Source organism: Cupressus sempervirens, chromosome 6, assembly GCF_028749045.1.
Source record: "Cupressus sempervirens isolate cs-2001-9-10 chromosome 6, ASM2874904v1, whole genome shotgun sequence".
Taxonomy (NCBI): Eukaryota; Viridiplantae; Streptophyta; class Pinopsida; order Cupressales; family Cupressaceae; genus Cupressus; species Cupressus sempervirens.
In genome coordinates this window covers 382,703,866-382,724,587 of record NC_143123.1, presented here as the reverse complement: position 1 = coordinate 382,724,587, position 20,722 = coordinate 382,703,866, and the positions used below count along the sequence as shown (strand labels likewise).

Here is a 20,722-nt window from a genome sequence, read left to right as displayed (position 1 = left end):
TCACAAGCAGGTTTCAGTAAATTGATTGGATCTTGCTTGTTTTGGCACTTCAAGTTGTCAAACCACTTGTATTAGAAAGCTAACACACAAGCCTAAACAACCATATACTTTGATTTATGTCACCAATCAATGTATCATATAAATGAAGAACAATGAACAGGCAGATTACGTCTGAAAACACTAATATTCTACAACCAGACCTTCTAATTTCTCCTTCACAATCTTCATTACATCCTCCATTGACCATAATGACCTTGTAGATATGTTGGCCAACTTCCACAACCATTGTCAACCAATTGTCAAATTAAGGGGCCGTTGGGAGGCCGGAAGACAAGTTTAAGAAATGTTGACAACATCTTTGCAATTTTACTACATTTATACATTCATTGCACAAACAAGCGTATGAACCATTCCAACAAGTTACAAATGAAACAAGATCTTAGACAACATCAAGATCACTATTACATGCCTAGGATGGTCTTTGACCATGTTTGACCATATAGATCATGTGACCTTACAAGCAAACAAATGGCTCTGTTTGCCTTATTACATCAACCAAAAGAACAAAATGACCACTATTGAACCTCATTACATTTATGGACATCCTAAGACATCTTTTATCATCCTTAGGTGCCCTGCACCATACTCCCCTCATTGAAATGAACTCAAGTCTCTTGAGTTGTGAGGTCTGCAATAGTTTTGCCATGTTTGATTAAATGTTCCTCTAACATCCAAGTGCTTCTAATTCAGGTAAGCCTTCCCATTTGACAAGGAACTCTTTGGATACTCCTTTCCTAGTCCTCTTGATCACCTTTGAATCAATTATGCATTCCAAATGCAATGACTTGCTCGGATGTAAGTCCTTATGCCAATCTTCATCATCTTCACCAACACCTAAATCACCTACAACAACAAAACCTTTAAAAGGAAATAGATCAGAAACATTAAAGATTGGGGAGATGCCAAGGTCTAGAGACAACTCAATTTTATATACATTGGAGCCAAACTTGTGAACAATTCTGCAAGGACCAGTTTTCTTCATGAGTAACTTGGTAGGCTGACCCTTGGGTAACCTTTCCTTCATAAAATATGTCGTGACTAAATCCCCTACTTTGAATTGTGCATCCCTCCTCTTGACATTTGTCATAGCCTTGTGTTTATTTGTATTTTGTTGTAAGGTGGCTCTAACCTTATCATGGATATCTTTCATCTATATGGTGAAATCTTCCCCTTGTGCACTTCTTCTCTCCCTATCACTAGGATCTCTCAACTCCAAAATACCTCTAGGGTGTTATTTGTATTTTGTTGTAAGGTAGTTCTAACCTTATCATGGATATCTTTCATCTATATGGTGAAATCTTCCCCTTGTGCACTTCTTCTCTCCATACTACTAGGATCTCTCAACTCCAAAATACCTCTAGGGTGTATGCCATAAAGAATATCAAATGGGCTCTTGACTGTTCTCCTATTAACAGAGTCATTATAGGCATATTTTGCCTGACTGATTACCAAATCCCAGGCTTGGCCATGCTGCTTGGTGAGACATCTCAACAAATTACTCAATGATCTATTGACAACTTCAGTCTAACCATCAATTTGTGGATAGTAGGTTGACGTGAATGATTATTGGGTCCCTAACTTTTTCCACAAAGTTCTCTAGAAGTGTCCCACAAATTTGGAGTCCCTATCAGTGACAATGTTTAGAGGAAGGCCAACGATCCTCACGACCTCTTTAAAGAATAACCCTGCAATATGTGATGCATCATTTGTACATTTACAAAGAACAAAGTGAGACATTTTGCTAATTCTATCAACAATAATATAGATATTGTCAAATCCCCTAGGTGTTTTAGGTAGACCCAAAAAAAAGTCCATTCTCACACTTTCCCAAGGTCTATTGGGGATAAGAAGGGGTTGGTATAACCCTGCATTGGAAGAAACCCCTTTGGCCCTTTGAAAAATTGGGCAACTTTCCATAAATCTTCTAACATCAATGTTTACCTTTGACCAATAATAAAATCTAGTGGCCTACTCTAAGGTCTTGTCTATTCCAAGTGTCCACCCAAACTATCATTATGCTTCTCCCTGATGATGTTCTCCCTCATAGAACATCTAGGTACACACGAAAAATTCCCCTTGAATAACAATCCCTCCTACAACATTTATTCTAAAAATTCAATATGACAAGTGTAATTTAGATTTGAACAAACCTCATAAGCCTTTTAAGAAGTCTTCATCTTCTTTGTACATATCCATGAGTGCCTCAGTTTCCATGGTATGTACTTTGAACCTCCTGTATTGTGAGAGCTCTTTGGCTCAAGGCATCTACTACTTTATTGGATGTCGCCTTCTTATGTTTGATGGTGAATGTATATTCCTGCAATTGTTTAACCCATTTATTGTGCCTCTGGTTTAGTTTTTCTCATCCATTTAGTAAACTCAAAGCATGATTATCATTGTACACTATGAATTCTTTGGGTAAGAGGTAGTGTCTCCACTTTTTCAAAGCTTACACCATGGCATAAAATTCCAAATCGTTGGTAGAATACTTCCTTTTAACCTCATTCAACTTCTCTGAGAAGAATGCAACTAGTTTATCTTCCTAATTAAGGAATTCTCCTATGGCCTAATTATTTGCATCGCATTCAATTGTAAAAAGCTTATTTTCAAAATGTTGCTCTAGTTTCTTTGTCCAAGAGAACTTGCACTTGATTCCTCCTTTGATAGTGTCCAAAATAGGTGCACATATGTCACTAAACCCTCTAATGAATATGCTACAAAATGTAACCAATCCATGAAAAATATTGTTCAATGTTTTGATTTGCATTTTTTGTCCAAGAGAACTTGCACTTGATTCCTCCTTCGATAGTGTCCAAAATAGGTGCACATATGTGACTAAAACCTCTTATGAATTTGCTATAAAATGTAACCAACTAATGGAAAATTGTGACATCTCCTATTGTCCTTGTTGTTGGCCAATTAAGAACAGTCTCCACCTTAGATGGGTCCATCTTCAAACTTCCCTTAGAAATAACAAACCAAGATAAGTTAACCGTTCTTTCATGAACTCACACTTATCCAGATTATCCAGATTAATCATCAATTTCTCCTCATGGAGTCTTTTCAAGACTTGTTCTCGATGCTTCAAGTGCTCCTCCTTAGACATACTAAAAACCAAAATATCATCAAAATCAACCACAATAAACTCTCAAATGAAATCCTTCAATACCTCATTCATAAGGTTCATGAAGTGCTGGGAGTATTAGATAGCACAATAGGCATCACCATCCATTCATAAAGACCTTCATTGGTCTTAAACACATTCTTTCACTCATCCCCTTGCTTGATCCTTATCTAATGGTACACTGAGTTCAAGTCAATCTTAGAGAAATAACAAGCCCCTCCTAGATAGTCGTCAAATCTTCTATCCTTGGCAATGGGAAATGGTACCTTATCATGCTTTTGTCAATGGCCCTTGAATCAGTGCAGAGCCTCCACTTGCCATCTTTTTAGGTGCTAGTATAGTGGAAATTAAACATGGACTATGGCTTTTCTTCACCAATCCCTTATCCAAAAGTTCCTGCATATGTTTAGCTATCTCCTCATTTTGTAAAGGTGTAATCTTATAGGCAGGTTTTGGTAGTTAGCCCCTGGTTTAAGATCTATTTGGTGACTTACATCCCTAATAGGCGTCAAAGTGTTTGGTGCATCCTCTACCGCAATCCCGTTATATGTATCCAACATCATCTACACTTCCTCTAGAATCTGCCCTTTTGTATTCCCGTTGGATTTAGACTCATCCTTGGGTTTAAGGACTAGAGCATACCCCATTTGATTCTCTTCCTTCATGAATTCCAAAAACTTGTGCCCATTTACTAACATCACACGAGCCAATGTTCTACTCAGTTCCCTGATCAAGTAAAGGGTCCATCATGAATTTTGTACCATTTTTAGTTATCACATAGGTATTGTGCTCCCCATCATTTTGGGCCTTGACATCAAATTGCCACGGGCAACCTAGTAGTAGGTGAGATGCATAGAATTTTGTCCATATAATCTCCTATTTCAAACGCAACCCATGCTTGCTCATCGACCATGACATGTTGTCCTTTGTTTAACCATGATACTTTATAAGGACAGATGCAAGGTAACCTTTCCAACTATAACTTTTCTACCATTTAAACTGAAACAAGATTTTCAGTAGAGCCAGAATCTAAAATTACCTTACATATCTTACCATAGGCCTTGCATGTTGTCCTGAATAATAGTGACTTTCTTTAGGTGTCTCTTGTTAAACTGGCTCTTTCCCCAAAGTTTCTCTTACCTGTGAAGTTCCTACCCTCTCTTCCCCTATTATTCTAATCACTCCTCCTCCTAATCTTCTCTTTAGCTCTTATGGTTAATTGGAAACATTCATCTAGGACCTTTGGTACAACCATGCTCATCTAATCTTGTATGTTGAACCTTAGGCCATTTAGGTATCTAGTCACTGCATCCTTCTCGTTTAAATGGTGATTTGTCTTCAAACTCAACTTGTGGAAGTCTTCTGTGTATGAGGCCACATCCATGTCTTTTTGCCTAAAGTTGTGCAATCTCCTTTTGAGTTGGATCTAATAATCTGCAGGCATGAATGTGGTTTATGTTCCCACCCATCTTAACTCTTACCCCTTGAAAATAATTCTGGCATGTTAATGTTGACCCTCTCAATCTTGTCTTTGCAAACTTGACTTTATTGCTCTCTATCATTCCCCCATAGTCAAAGTTATCCATTGCATTCATCCATTCAACCACTTCATCCCCATCCATTTTTCCACTGAATGTGGGTCCTTTGCTTTAGGTTTTATTTGAGCTGACATAAAGGCATCAAGAAACATTCTTCTTCTCTTGAGAGATCCCAACTCCTGACTCCAAGTTAACCCATCCTAAGGGCCTCTTGCAAACCAAGATTTTCACTCCAAAGACACCTTAGATGGGTTGTGGATGTCCTTCACAGTCCTAACATTCCAAATCAGACATTCCAAAGCCTTTAATTTGACTCATGACCCATTAAACTCAATGCTTGTCAAAATGACCTACTAGAAAACCTAGTAAAATTAGCACTACCTTTCCTCCTTTTTGAGCATAACTCAAATATATAACCAAACAAGGGTACAACCTAAACTTAAATTTGGATACCCTTTTGGACATAATATGAAACTTCGCACTTTTACATCTGGGTTTGATCGTTGATTGGGTCAACCGAAAAACCCTCAAATCAGGCTTCCTAGGTGTAAATGAGGCCTAATTGCTAGAACCCTTCACCAGTCAGTTTGCCCAATGCAAGAAACACTTGGAACATGTATGTAAGGGCTTAAGGGGTCACTTTAAACAATTACACAACACCCACCAATTCACCTTGTTCTGCAACACAATTTGCTTCACAAACTGGCTTGCCACATCCTTATGTCAAGCCAAGGGCATCAAGGCAAAAATAGAAGATCTCATGCTTTCTCCTCCAACTTGATACATGTTATAGTACAGAGGAAAGTCTAACATTTCCCAAGTAAGGGGCCAGATCCCATGGTGAAATGTCAGATATAATGCCATTTGAATCCAAATCACTAGGGTTTGTGAGCATTTGCAGGCAGGATTCAGTAAATTGATTGGATCTTGCTTGTTTTGGCACTTCAGGTTGTCAAACCACTTGCATTAGAAAGCTGATGCACAAGCATAAACAACCATATATTTTGATCTATGTCAACAATCAATGTACCATATAAATGAAGACAATGAACAGGCAGATTACATCTGAAAACACCAATATTCTGCAACAAAACCTTCTAATTTATCCTTCACAGTCTTCATTACATCCTCCATCAACCATAATGGCCTTATAGACATGTTGGCCAACTTCCACAACGGTTGCCAACCAATTTTCAAATTAAGGGGCCATTCGGAGGTTGAAGACAATTTTAAGCAATGCAGACAACATTGACAATGTTGTCAACTTTGCAATTTACAACATATATCCATTCCTTGCACAAACAAGTGTAGGAACCATCCCAACAAGTTACAAATGATCCAAGATGACATTAGACAACATCAAGATCACTATAACATGCCTAGGATGATCTTTGACCATGTTTGATCATCTAGGTCCTATGACCTTACTAGCAAACAAATGGCTGTATTGGCCTTATTACGTCAACCCATCCTAAGACATCCTTTATCATCCTTAGGTGTCCTACACCACATGCTAATCCACTAAAACTATTTCTAGTCTTCTATGCTAGTATGCAGACAATGGACACATGACCTTCATAAGAAGGTTTTCACTAGACCTCTAGAGTATACAGAAAAAGTATGCAAGTAGAGCTTAATGATAATGCTACATGTCCTAAAAGAGTAACTGGAACTATTTGTTTTTGTATGCCTTACGGTGTTCTTGGGCTTTGTTATGTTTTACATATGGTTGGGTTAACTATGAATCTGCTTTTAGTTTCAACTACAATAAATTTAATGTGTGTGGCTTAGTTTGACAATCAGAAAGTTATCATCAAAAATCATAGCCAACAACATTGTCAAGTATTGGCCAGAAGTATTTGGAAGACAGGGTCCTTATAAGTTGAATGGTGATCCGATCAAATGGGAAGCCTTGATACATGACTGATCAATTGTCATGAGTTTTGGCACAAGAGTTCTTGCACAATGGAGCTCTACACCTCTTGAGGAATAATCCAAAACTAAGTTCTTGGTTACAACAGAGAAAGTACCTTTTCCCATTTCAAACCAAGGGAGTCCATGCACATTTTTTGATGTGATAATTGGTTTTCATTAATTTGGCACATTAAAGACATGCATACAAGGTAATGGCTCTCTTTGTCTGGCTCCATTACCATGCTGAAAGCTATGTTGTGTGCTGTGCCCATCTATTCGATGTCCTGTTTAAAGTTGACAAACAATGTGGTGGCAAAACTGGATGCAAGTTTTAAATGGTTTTTTTGGGTAGCTCAAACAGGTCTCACTGAATCCCTCTAATAAGCTAGGATTGTATCTTTTGCAATAAGAGGAATAGGAGCCCAGCTGTCAAGCAAATTTTGGCAATAATTGACACTGGGAGCAAAACTTGCCTGGAAAGTGTTCAAGAGCTTGAAGAAACTTTGGTGCAAAGTAATACAGAGCAAATACTAGGACTCAAATGATTTAACAGGAATTCTGGCTATATTTTGACTGAGTGATCAGCTATTAGGCAGTTCATGTGGGAGTGCAGAAGTATCGTTGTGAATCACATTCTGTGGAATATTATAAAGGGCAACAGATTGGACTTTTGGGACAACTCATGGGAGGGCCACTAAGCATTAGGCTCTATTAAAGAATATAAGACTCCTAAAGGAGAAGGTGGTCTCCGAGCTCTCTGATTACACTGTATGTGATTCATTAGAGATGGATAGCAAGCTTGTCAATTTTAGTTTTCTAAATATCACTGCTGAAATCAAAAGAAAGCTTTTTGAAGATATAGAATGGAGGAGGTTCTTCCCTCCAACATGGAGGACACGGTCATATAGAATGGTTCTAAGTCTAAGAACTCTTTGACCAAGATAAGGTACCAGCTGATGAAAAAGCAAGCAAATGAGTTAGATTGGAGGTGTGATTTGTGTTGGCATGACATCGCTTTGCTCAAGGAAGGGGCATTCTTGTGGATTGTATTGCATGATCAAGTTTTGATAGGTTGTAACAACATAGAGGGCCCAGGCTGGTACGTAATGTGCAAGGAGGGTGAACACTGTAATCACTTATTATTTGTGTGCCTTTGCACAAGCCAGTTGGAGCTGAGTGCAGGGGAAAATGAGCAGGCAGGGGCCATGCTATGCCTCGTTGGGCTCTTTCCTTTCAGGTTGGCCAAGACATAGGATGGTAGGCTCATGGAGCAGCTCTGGGATTGTCTCCCCTTCATTTCTGGTTTGGAACATATAGCTCAAACAAAATCAGAGGCTCTTCAATGGAGTTAAGATGCCAGTCGCTTCAGTTGTACAGAAAATTTTAGACAGCATTGTTAAGGTTCTCAATGCAAAGAAATGACAAATTCAAATGGTATTTTACTCTTGGCACAACCAGGAGATCTCCAAGGCTTGGCCCACACTGAAGTGTCCTCCAATGAATGATGACTCTAGGTGCACAAAGAAATTGTGAGCCAAAGCAAATTAAACTTTGTTAGTGCAGGTAAGGGGAATCCTCGCCCAGTTGGCTATGGTTGTATCTTGCATGACAGTGGAAGCATATTGGTGTTGGCTTGCTCAGGTTAATGCTTTGCTCATTGGCTTACAGGAATGCGCTAGAGAAGATTGAACTTAAATTGACATGGAAGGGGATTTGAAGGTGGTGATTAAGGCCATCATTGTTAGGTGTGCAAAAAATTGGAAAACTGATAAATAAGTTTACAAAGTGTGGGAATACCTGGAAGAAATGAGTTTCAGCATAAAACATGTGTTTAGGGAAGCCAATGCAGCTGCAAACATTCTAGCTAAGTTTGGGGCGAAATACAAACTAGAGGGAGTGTTATTGAAAATTGAAACAACAAATTAGAGGAATCGTTAAAGAAAATTGAAACCAGTTTACAAAAAAATGAGCCACATCTACTGGCTTCTCATCTCCATATTACAATCTGACATAAATCTGATATAGATCTGCAAACAATGGTGAGTTACAGCAGCAATGTCCTTCTCAAAATGACCTCCTTCATCCTTCTCTTATTTCCTCAAGACTGCACCTACAAAAACCAATAATGAAATCGGAAGTCGGCGAGTGTATATATCAACTTCAAGTATCAACCCTTGCATTCATTTCATTTGGGGACCCAACAATGGTACGCCCAAATCAGATTCCCACCTCATGTTCATTTGAATTTCATTTTAGAAGCTCCATTAAGAGCTATTACAACACCTCTTATAGCATGCTAAAAATATGTGTCCATGTAAGACCACTTACACTTTCCCTTGACTCCCAAACTCAAAAACTCGGAAATGCTCTTGGATGCCAAGTTTTGTAGGAGATCCTTTGTCATTTTTGGATTTGGATTGAATTTTGGCTCCATTTGAGGCGAAGGTGGGTTCCAGAAGCTCCCAACACCCACCTTGTCAATTTTTTAATTAAGCCAATGAGAAATGCCAACTAAATTATACCAAATTTCAACCATGGATCAATAAGAAGCTATGCCAAAATATATTAAGAAAATATTCAGCTTATTAAATACGCAAAAAACTCACCAGAAGTCAAAAAAAAAGTACAACACAGCATAAATGTATATATTTTTGGTTGATGCTGATTCACCTCCCGCATCATTAAAAGTCACAGTCCAAGGGATACACTAGGAGAAATGATAAACAATAACGAATTTTGTTATCCTCGTGGAAGTTTTGCTAAAGGAATGACAGACAAATCCTCCTGGAAGTTTTGACCAATGCCGAACACTAGTAGTTTTTCACATTGGAGAACCAAGAGTGGAAGGCACATTAAGGACGGTGATTACGAAATATTTCTTAGACCAAACAATCAGAAGACTCTATGATAGCGGTGTAAATCTCTGGATTCCACTCCAATGTAGTTAACATTCTACAAGATCAAAAAGGATGGTCAGAGGACTGGTGGACTGTTACACAGGAAAGAGATATCGGCTTCATTTGACAGAAGTAATTGACAGCTACAATCCACACGATGGCGAAAAGCTTATTGGTTGACTGGTCTTGGTGAATAACTCTCAAAGCTCGAATGATGAGGAATAACAAGACTGAATGACACACATCCTCTGTGTACAATTTTGAGAATTGATGCCCACGGGTACCGAATGTAGGCTCCAGAGTTTTGTAAGATGGCTACACTGTTCGCAGTGGAAAACCAAACGAATGTGTTTTTTTCTCATTCATTAATATATATAGGGGAGAAGCAGAAGCCCAGCCTGTACTTTACGTAACAAAAAATTATGAATTAATCGCGGAAAATATGTTATGGTATACCTGTTCCCATGGCCCTTCGCTAAGAACAATCGGGGCGGCAGGAATGAAACTACTTGGCGCCACATCCGCTGCACATCTAATAACACGCCCATTCAAACAGCTGGAACCGGAGCTACCTGAAATCTGAAAAACAACTCCAAATAAAGTAAGGGAGATTATTGAAACAGCCCTTTTTTATCAAGTAGCTCTATAAACTATTCCTCCAAAAAGTAAATGTTCAGACTCACACAAACAAAAGTGGGATGAGATTAAGCGCCAACTAACATAGATCAAATTTAGAAATTTAAGAATATAAGAATAATTCACTGGTTTAAAAGACCAACCGATTCAAATAACTAAGGAAGCAGCCTAAGATTTAATGTTTAACAAAATCAAACCAGTAATTCGATACAGATTAAAATCTATTCCATGTACTCAAAAATTGCAAGGGTGCATGGAACAAGTCCGATAGTCATTATTCAGACTACAGTTACTCGTTTATATCTTGAAAATCAATCCCTTTTTTTTTTCTCTTTAAAAATGCAGAATTATGAAGAAAAAAGTGCAATGCAAATAGGATGTGCGCATGCCTTTAAAAAGCCCGTAACAGGGACAATATTGAAGTAGGCTGACAGATAACTGTTGCTTTTAAGGCCAAGTGCCGAATAGCTTCGTTGAGGAGTAGAGATTGGGAGGGACAGTCTCAGCGGCTCCATTAGTACTTTTGCAATGGAGTAGAGATTGATAGTCTCCTGAAGAGATTTAGGGATTGAACTGAGACTGGAGAGGCTTTCTAAAACTCCGATTTTCTCAGACCTCATACAATGGTATATTTTCTCAGACCTTGTAAAATGGTATTATGGTTGAACAGGCGAAGTGTAACATCGCACATTCCGTTCCTTTTACAGAATGTTATTCTGTTTACTTTGAATGCATTATTGTGGTCAGAATCCAATTCTTGCTACCATTATTAGCTCGCACACTTTTATAATTGATCAGAGCAAAGCTAGCCAATAAAAGTGAACACGAGCGGGCTCAGTTGCCCTCCCACAGAACACCAATATGCGCATAGAGGAAAGCTGACTGTAAGAGGAGCTTCGTGCATGCTTTGTCCTCTATAAATAAATCTATCGATGAAGACATCAAGAATTTTAAACTATGACAAGACAATATTCAAACCTGGAACTACCAGTTAAATCTCCTCTCCTAACTTATAAAGTGAAAGGAAGTGTTCCATACACTAGGAGTGATTTACATTTATCATATTTTTAAATGAAGAAGTTGATCATAAACGATAAAGACAACAGAAGCTACATATAAATGATGAAATTTGTGTATTATTATTATTATTATTATTATTATTATCATTTTGTTTTATGTTTTTAAAGGAATTATTTATATTGTGGTATTTATATTTCGTACATATTTTTATATTTATTCTTATTTTAAAATTGTTGCTATTATTATTGTCATTTTTATTTTGTCTAGATCAATTTTATAATATGTGAAATGAATTCAAAACTAACACTTTTAAGACAACTTTCAAAAATCATATTCATTTGTACTAGATCTTGTGAATTGACTTAATATGTGCATAGGTGACATAGTATATATTTGAAAACATTCAATGTGCACTTAATTTGTCAATGAGAAATGTAGGGAAAGAACAAGAATATCAAGGAGAATTATTTGTGACACATTTTGATTTTCTTAAGGGACAAAGAATTTTGTGTATATATAGACCACTTGCATGTTTGGACTGTGCTTTTCAAATATTTTCTTCAAGATATAAAGTATGATCATTAAATTTTTTGACCTAGGAGAGCTTGACTTAGGGAACTAACATATTCTTCAAAGATATTTTTACACTACAATCAGTATGAACTTATTAGACATCAAATATTAGAGAGAACAAGCTTCAAGTATTTGTGTTTTTCTAGTCAACATCCACATGTCAAATTCTAGACTAGTAGCAGATAAGGTTAAACATTAAACCCTCAAGATTAAACCACAATATTGTATACATCAATCTTAACCTTAGATGTTCATTGTTGTAATGCCTAAGATTTATTTTACAAATAGAAATGAACAAGAATGAATGATACTATTCAAACCAAAGAAAAACCTCTAGATAGAGCTTATAGAAAGAAATCAAAAAATATAATAACATCAATTCAACTCAAAATGTTACTCATTATTCTATTATAATGTTTTTAGTTGCTATAAAAATTAGTTTATATGTGGATGCCATTTTTTTGAAGATTACCAATCAAACAATGTGTTCTTAATTTAAAATTAGCACTTTTCAAAAAAAATCCTATTGTCTAGATCAATCTTGTGGCATCTCAAAATGAACTCAAAGTTAAAACTTTTAAATCCATTTTTCAAGGTTTATATCAATTTGTACTAGTTCTAATGAGTTGACTTAGTACATATTTATCTAAAATGCAATCTTTTGGTATTTAAAGGCATTTAATATAAACATAATTTGGCAATGAGGAATATAGTGGAAACTACAAGGATAATTATTCATAACACATTTTGATTTTCCAAAGGTACAAAAAATGTTGTCTATATATAGGCCACTTCAATGTTGTGGTATGTTGTTTTCAAATATTTGCTTCAAGGCATAAAGTATGATCATTCCTAGGGGAACTTAACCATGGTGATCAAATAGATTCTCTAAAGGTTCTTTTTGACACTACAATATTTGTAAACTTATTAGACATCAAATATTAGAGAAAATATGTTCAAAAATGTATTTACTTTTACAATCACTATCCATATGTCAAAGTTTAACTTAGTAGAAAATGAGGTCAGACATGAAATACTCAAGATTAAACCACCATATTACCTATATTGATCCTAATCCTAAGGTGGTCGTCATTGTAATGCCCCCAAATATATTATACAAGTAGAAGTGAACAAGAGTGTATGTTCATATTTAGTTGAAAGGAAAAGCTCTAACTAGAGTATACAAAAGAGATCAAACAACATGTGATAACATCAAAAACAACTCAAAATGCTACCTATGAATCCATTTTAATTTGATTGAATATTATAATAATTAGTTGATATGTGAATTTTTTTTATCTTAAAGACTACAAATTATACAATGTGTACTTAGCTCAAGTGGTGATGGACCATGAAATGTGTAAGACATTGCCTAAATTTGTAGAATTTCGAAAGGAGGAATTGTTGAGATGTTGTTTTGGTATTATTTTCATTGATGTCAAAATCTATCTATTGGATGGTTGTGCTTTAGGTTGCACAAATCTAATCTATTATATACAATACACTATGATGATGAATTATGTGGATGAATATTCCTCCTCTGGTAATGGTGATATATCTTTTTGGCACGTCTATGGTATTTAGTGAATACAAAAATATGAAGATTTGATAGATTTCATTAGTTGTTGTATTTAGAGTTCATTCTAGGCATCTTTGCTATCCAAGCATTCATGTAATGTATTAGAAAATTTTGGTATGTCAATTGTATTCAATTTTGGAAAGATATTGCTTGGTGTTATTATTCAATTGGTGTTAATTTTTTGTAGACCACGACATGGTCTCAGTTATGGCATTCCCATCTGCCCCTAAAATATATTTATCTTTTGGCATTTTGCTATTTAATGTGCTTACCTTATGTGTGGCATTTCTTTGTGTCTCGTGGTAGTGTGGTATGGATCTCCCATATGTGTGATCTATCTTATAGGTTTGGTGTTAGTGTATTGAATTTTATTGTACATCTCAAGCTAGTGTGATCTATCTTATAGGTCTAATGTTAGTGTATTTGAGCCAAGGTTCTATGGATATGTGTGTATGTATGTATGTATGTATATGTGTGTGTGTGTGTGTGTATCTAGTTTACCGTATGGGGTAATCCATTTATTAATGCATATAGACAATAGACAAGAACATGTAACACTATAGTACTCCTTTTATTATTCGCATATATGTTGAAGAGATTACATAGTGCTTCCAATGATGATTGCAATGATGATCCAAAGTTGTACATATACCATCTCGAGGAACCTTCCCGAAGGGGTCCGTCAGCTACATAACAATTATTGATGACATCAACCTGTCGGCTACATAATATTTACCGATGATATCATCCTCCCAAAAGAAAAAGTCATCTCTGGATGACAATTACAAAATATCCAAGATAGATTAACAAAATGGAATACATTGACTTACTAACTACAACAAAATAGATTTGTTTCTGCCACACCACTTTCACATTCGTCCTGTGCCTGCACCAAACTAGTCTCCAAACCACGTTGCATATGTAGCCTCTACTAACACAATATTGTCTCCTTAATCAAGCTGACGTTGATAACCACCCATGTTGCTTTCTCTACTACCAACTCTTGGGTACCTTGAGCCAAGTGTCACTACACTACCTTCAATTGGATGATCAACTCCTCTCGAGCTCTTTATGCATCCACCAAGATAGCTTCACATCCAACACCTACTCTAAGTGCCTTATCACCCCTCTCGAAAGGCTTGCTTTGTTGTTCTCTCCACCTCTGGTATACAACCACTCTATGCCTATAGCAACTCCAGGTCTCATCAATTGGTCACACTTCCCATGACTAATAACTGCACCTGGGGCTTGGGGTAGTGCTCTAGGCGTGCTCCCTGTCGCGATACAGGGTGGGGTCAAGGGGCAGCGCCCCTACTGCCAAAACCAAATTAGCACTCTCAAACCCACACAAAAGTTTATGGAACACACCATTTTTGTGATTTTCTTTCGATCCCATACTCTTTCAGCCAACCACTTGCATTTTCTATCTATTTATGTCTTTCCCTTCCCCTGGTCATCATACATTATTCATTTTGAGCATTTTTTATTTGTCGTCATTTTTTTTTCAAAATTCTACTACTCCTTGATATTCGTCAACAATGGAACAGGTCGCACCTGATATATTTTCAATTTTGAACCATTCACCGTTTCTAGAATTTCCTGCCCATCCAGTGTCCACAACTTTATTGCTCCATTATCACCTACTTCCTAGATCTAGTATGGTCCGACCCATTTGACTTTAAACTTGCCTAGTTTGATTTCAGTCCATCCATCATACTTCAACACCAACTTTCCTGGTTGGAACTTGTTCAATTTTAGATGGTTATCATGCCATGCTTTGCGCCTATTCTGCATTACCTCTGTGGCCCATTGTCACTACAATCGTCGCTCATCAAGTTTATTTAAGTTACACGATCTCTCCCTTAGGCTTTCCATATCACCTAGTTTGTTCTCGAAACTCGATACCATGAATTTCGTCGGTTGCCACTCCTTGCCGTTAATAATTGTATTCTTGATTTTAGAACCTTCACTCTGTACTGCTAAAGCTTTTATTAAACCCTTCCTCTTTGTTTCTTGTGCAGACTGTATGATGTGTTTTCCTTGCTACCAACACCTTCCTACTATATCTGTGGTTTGACATAACATTTCTTTCTGCACAATATGTTTATTATGTACCATACGGTGGAATCTTTCCTTTTTTCCTAGGTTTGTACTGTATGTTCTTCCCTTCAACTTTTTTCGTAATCGCCTTTCCTTCTTTCGCTTCTCTATATTCCTTTGGACATTCATTTCCCTCTTCTTTCTCACCTTCGTCGACCCTTAACATATTACAGCTCGGAAAGAGCTCATAATCCACTATCTGCTAATGGAAAAGGCCATTCACCGAATCTAAATCATCATCCATCGATCCACCTTCCAACCGTAGGACTCCTTCCTCATTGGGTTCCAATCGCTGCTTTCCTTTATCCTCTTCTTTGGAATCATATGACACATCTTCTTCGTCCACCATCTACGTGTGTAAATCAATAATGAATTTTCACCCTTTGCTTTCCAATGATAGTGTATTCTTCTTCCAATCATGCTTAACCTTTGCTTGTACAAGCCATCCACAACCCAGAATGGCATCATATCCTCTCCTCTTCAGTGGGATGATGACAAAATTGAGTAAGAATGGTTGTGTTCTAATAGTTACTGGTTGTGTGATCAAGACGCTGAGAGGTTTAATACCGTGTTGATCCGCTGTTAGTAATTGAGATGTAGGTGGTCACACTATCGGTTGTCCCAATTTCTTTTAGGTATCTTCTAGTAACACATTCACGCCTGACCCTTCATCCACAATTGTATCTATCAGAACAATTCCTAGAATTCCCATCTCGATGATTGTTGGATGGCATCCGGATGTGAGGGCTAGCAACATTGGGTCCTCTGTACTTGCTCCACTTTCCTTGTCCCTTCCATGTTCTCTTGATGGTTTGGTAGTTGGGGCGATGTTTGTGAGTGTCGATCGAAGTTGAGGAATTGTGAGCAGCAAATTATTTATTTTGACTGGTACTTTAGTTTGCAATATCTGTCGTACAATGTTTTGTTCTGTGTAGTTCCTTGTTGAGGTGCCAGTAGTGTCCTTCAATTGTGAGTTCTCTGCCTGCCTTGCTTTCTTAATTTGCACTTGCACTCCTTCCAATCTCTTCTTTTCTTTTGTTAGGTTGGGGTACAGCTTTTCTTATTTCCGTGTGATTGCCAGAACCTCCTCTTCGTTCATCTTGATGGTGATCAAATTGACTACTAATTTCGGGCACTTGGAATCTTCATGATCTCCAAGATTGCACCATCAACATAACAACTTTGGTTTATTTGTTGATGTATAGTTTCATGCAAAGTGGCCCACAAATTGCATGCTCAACATTGAACCATCGGTTGGCCATTCGCATCGTATTGAATTCGGTTGTGACCCCCATTATTATTGTTGGTATTGTTGTTTTGCCCTCTTCTATTACTTTTGTACCCACCTAAGGTGGCACCATCATTGCTGGTGTTTCTACTCCCTCCTGATGCGAAAGCCTCCTGTGTTAGGAGCACTTGTTGATGCCCTCTTGTTTTCATATTGAAGGGGCATTCTTTTAAGGAATGTCCCATAATTTGGTAGATCTCATAGAACTAGTTCTTTGGATAGGATCCCTTCATGTGACCTTCTATCTTATATTTTGTGCACCATAACTCATTTTCCTTCATCTCTTTTTGAATATTCTTAAATTCTTTCATCATTCGAAGCATATGCTTCTGGAGAGCTCAAACCTTCTTGTTGCCCTTTTCATCATCACTGCTATCTTCTTCCAATGATGCATCATCTAAGTTGGATGAGCTACTTTTCTTCTTCTTTTTTGTTTTATGCTCACTGTCTAAGTTCATTGCCCGATTGTATGCTTCGGTGTATGATGATGGTGACACAATCTTCATTTTCTTCCTTAACTTTAGGTGTAGTCCTTCAATAAACCATCTCTTCTTCAGCCCATCTGTCAACTTACTTTCCATTTTGTTTATTAGTTCTTTTAACTTTCTAGCATATACATAGACAATTTCATTTTTCCCTTTCTTTGTGGTGTATATTTCTACTACGATCTCATTGTTGTCGCACAACAATTGAAATTTGGTGATAAACTCCTTTTTAATGTCTACCCATGTAGTTAATTTCTGGGCATATGTTTCGGTAAACCAATCAACTGCTACACCCCTTAGGGTTGCTACAAATTATCATGCCCATTCATCTTTATCAATTATGTCATTCTCCATCCAAATTGTTTTGCATGTCTTAGAGTGTCTGATTGGATCAGTCGTTCCATCACCATCAAACTTTGACAATTTTCCCTTTGGTCCAGCCATTACTATTCGAGTTAGAGGTACTTGTTGTGTACTCATGCTATTTTGCACACCCGCATTGTTCTGCACACCCATGCTATGTTGCACACTCATGTTGTTCTGAACACTGGCGTTGTTCTGTACACTTGCGCTATTATGTACACTCGTAGTGTTCTACACACCTGTGTTGTTCTGAATAGCCGTACTATTTCAGACAATTGTCTTATTTCCAACAATCGCGTTACTTAGTGAAAAAGGTTTTCCTCAAGCAAAGTTGTTCCTTTCATAAGTGTATCGTAGACAAAGAGTTCACTCCACGCTCATGCTCCCTCGACACTCCAAGTTGTGCGAGTTGATTCCCTTCCATCTAGATTCTCTTCCCTGGCATATACAGGTTCAAAAATTCCTCCCTTTTTTATTCCACCAAATTCAACCGCTATCGAGTCTCTTCCAGCAATTCCTTGGTGTTTTGGTGTTCATTGGCAATCTACTAAAACCTCCTTCTGTGCTCGTCCTGTTTTGCCAAAATTAAAATTTCTTGTGCGGTGCATATTTCATTTTTTCCCTTTATCTTATTCCTATCCTTGTTAAGTTGATTCAGCATTAGTCTTCATTCCTCTGCCTTCATTCCAAGTCCATTGGGAAATGATGCCAAATGTTTACCGTATGGGGTAAACAATTTATTAATGCATACAGACAATAGACAAGAACATGTAACACAATAGTACTCCTTTTATTATTTGCATATATGCTGAAGAGATTACACAGTGCTTATGATGATGATTACAATGATGATCCAAAGTTGTACATATATCATCCCAAAGAACCTTCTCGAAGTGGTCCGTTGGCTACATAACAATTACTGCCGACATCAACCTGTCAGCTACACAATATCTACTGACGACATATATATATATATATATATATATATATATATATATATATATATATATATATATATATCATCTGTTTAGATCCTATGGCATTAATGTGTATATGTTGAAGGTGAGTAAGTGGATACTCAATGGTGAAGTGTGTGAAGAATAATAGTAAAGGAAGATAAAAGGCTATAATATAAAAGATTATTCAACTTTGTAGAAGATTGGTGAAGGCTAGCAAAAGATCTCTAACTAGATCTTCTATAATTAGTTGGTGGTGTGTAGTTAACTTGAACTATTGCATGCATATGCAAATGCAACATTATTAGTTCATTTTTTTTTAAGACCACCTTTAAATAATCTTTTTTTTAGGGCAATTAGCCCAATCAACAATAATACTTACCTACAGTAAGAAAACAATAGTGAGCCCTTGCAAAAATTACCTTAACTGATTTCAGCTTAAGTGATGTTATATTCAAGAGAATTAATTTCTCTGAGGTTTTTCCCATCTTTTCTTTCGACACTAATTTTGGTGTTATATTGTTTTTTGTTTATGTACTTTTATGTTCTAATTAATTTTGATTATTTTAGTGGTTTATGTTTGTTGTGGATTATTTAAGTTGTTAGAAAAAGTGTTTGGATGTAACTGATTGACCCTACACCCAGTTATCTAGCATGTACAACAATTGGTATTAGATCTTGGTCCCTTATAGATAGAGCTTAACCACTTGAGGGAGATTGTGGTAGTGTTAATAGAGGGAAAGAGATATCTATCGTGATGAGAATTTGAAATAAAATGTTGGATGGCATGGAAAGCACTAGATAAAAGAATAACGATTTGAAAGAGAACATCAACAAAGTTAATACTTGTAGCTCCAAGCTAAGGTATTAGAGTTGAAAATTCAAAGAAAGACACAAAGAAGTTAGCTTGGAGCTAAAGGAGTCAAAGGAGAAAATTTGAAACTACAATTGGATGATTACAAAAATATTGAATAATTTCTCAAGAAAACATCAAGTAGAAAATGGAAAATTTGAAGAAGATCAAAGGAGATCTAAAAGATATTATCAAATAGAAAATCTGTCATGAATGGAAGAAGACTGAAGAAAAACTCAAAAGCATTATCAAGAAGAAAACAAATGAAAATGATAAGTTGGGCCAATAATTAAAGAAATTTAATTAGGTAAGAGCCTCACTAGTAGATTTGGTGTTAATTTTCGACCTTATGCCATTTTCCATTTGATTTTAACTTTTTTTTTTCCTTAAGATCTCGAGTTGGTCGAAAATTCAACCAACATGAGTCTGTTTGGTCAAAATTTTGACCAACATGGATTATAAACAAAAAAAAAGAGAGAAAAGTGTGCAAGAGGTTTGATTTTCACTACGAGTTAATCACTCACGTATGTAGGAGGAGGGATCAAGCTCATATCTCTAATAATTAATTGACCCCATGCCATTACAAACACGGGTTATAAGTTGTAGGATTTTGAATGCAAGTGAATGCAAAAGGAAGTTATAATAGCCATCCCTTCTAATCACAAAGAAATCAAGCTCATTTTTGTTTTTCGTAATGGTAGAAATCAAGTGAATGCAAAAGGAGGTTATAAGTTGCAAGATTTTGAACCAGAGCCAACCCCTGAAGTGAATAGTAGTGTCTTTGGTGTCATTTATACTTAAACTTTACTTTAAATCGTATTGTTTTGTCTAGTGCAAATTTGACAAAGGTCTCTGGGGCATTGTTATATGATTTGGTAAGATCAATGTTCCATTACCAATAGAATATGTAATTTTGGTATGCTACAATATCTATAATTGCACTACCATGAATTTCAATTTAGCATTCTTTGTAAGTGAGAATGCTACCATATAACACTCCTTTAACTGTACCTCACACGTGGCTATAATGTTTTGGGTTTATAGATGGATAGAACTAGTGTTTAATGATGTAACAATTTTGGTTTGATTTTGGATGTAGGTGCATTCTAATTGATGAGTAGGCAATATATGAAGTTGGATTTTAGGTAAGAAGAGTTCTTCTAAATTGTCTTGTAGTATAAAATTGTTGTAGAGTTGCAACTAGTCTTAGAGAATCAGTTTAATATTGGAAAAACTATATGTTGTAAGATCTGATCACAACCCTATATTTTTTGTATTAGTATTTAAAATAGTAAATAAAAACTATTATGATTTATAAATACTATATATTTGACTA

General features: G+C 36.5%; 1 protein-coding gene across 1 annotated transcript in view; it reads right to left on the bottom strand.

Moving 5' to 3' along the window:
* Positions 1–11,257, bottom strand: part of LOC149552659 (arginine biosynthesis protein ArgJ family) — a 283,088-nt gene extending 271,831 nt beyond the window's left edge. The window contains exons 1-2 of the mRNA XM_089788225.1: positions 10,559–11,257; positions 9,990–10,112 (exon numbers count right to left, since the gene is read on the bottom strand). Coding sequence (XP_089644351.1) covers positions 9,990–10,112; positions 10,559–10,789 — 354 coding nt within the window. The 5' untranslated portion in view covers positions 10,790–11,257. The remainder of the gene's footprint in view (positions 1–9,989; positions 10,113–10,558) is intronic.
* Positions 11,258–20,722: the final 9,465 nt, after the last annotated feature.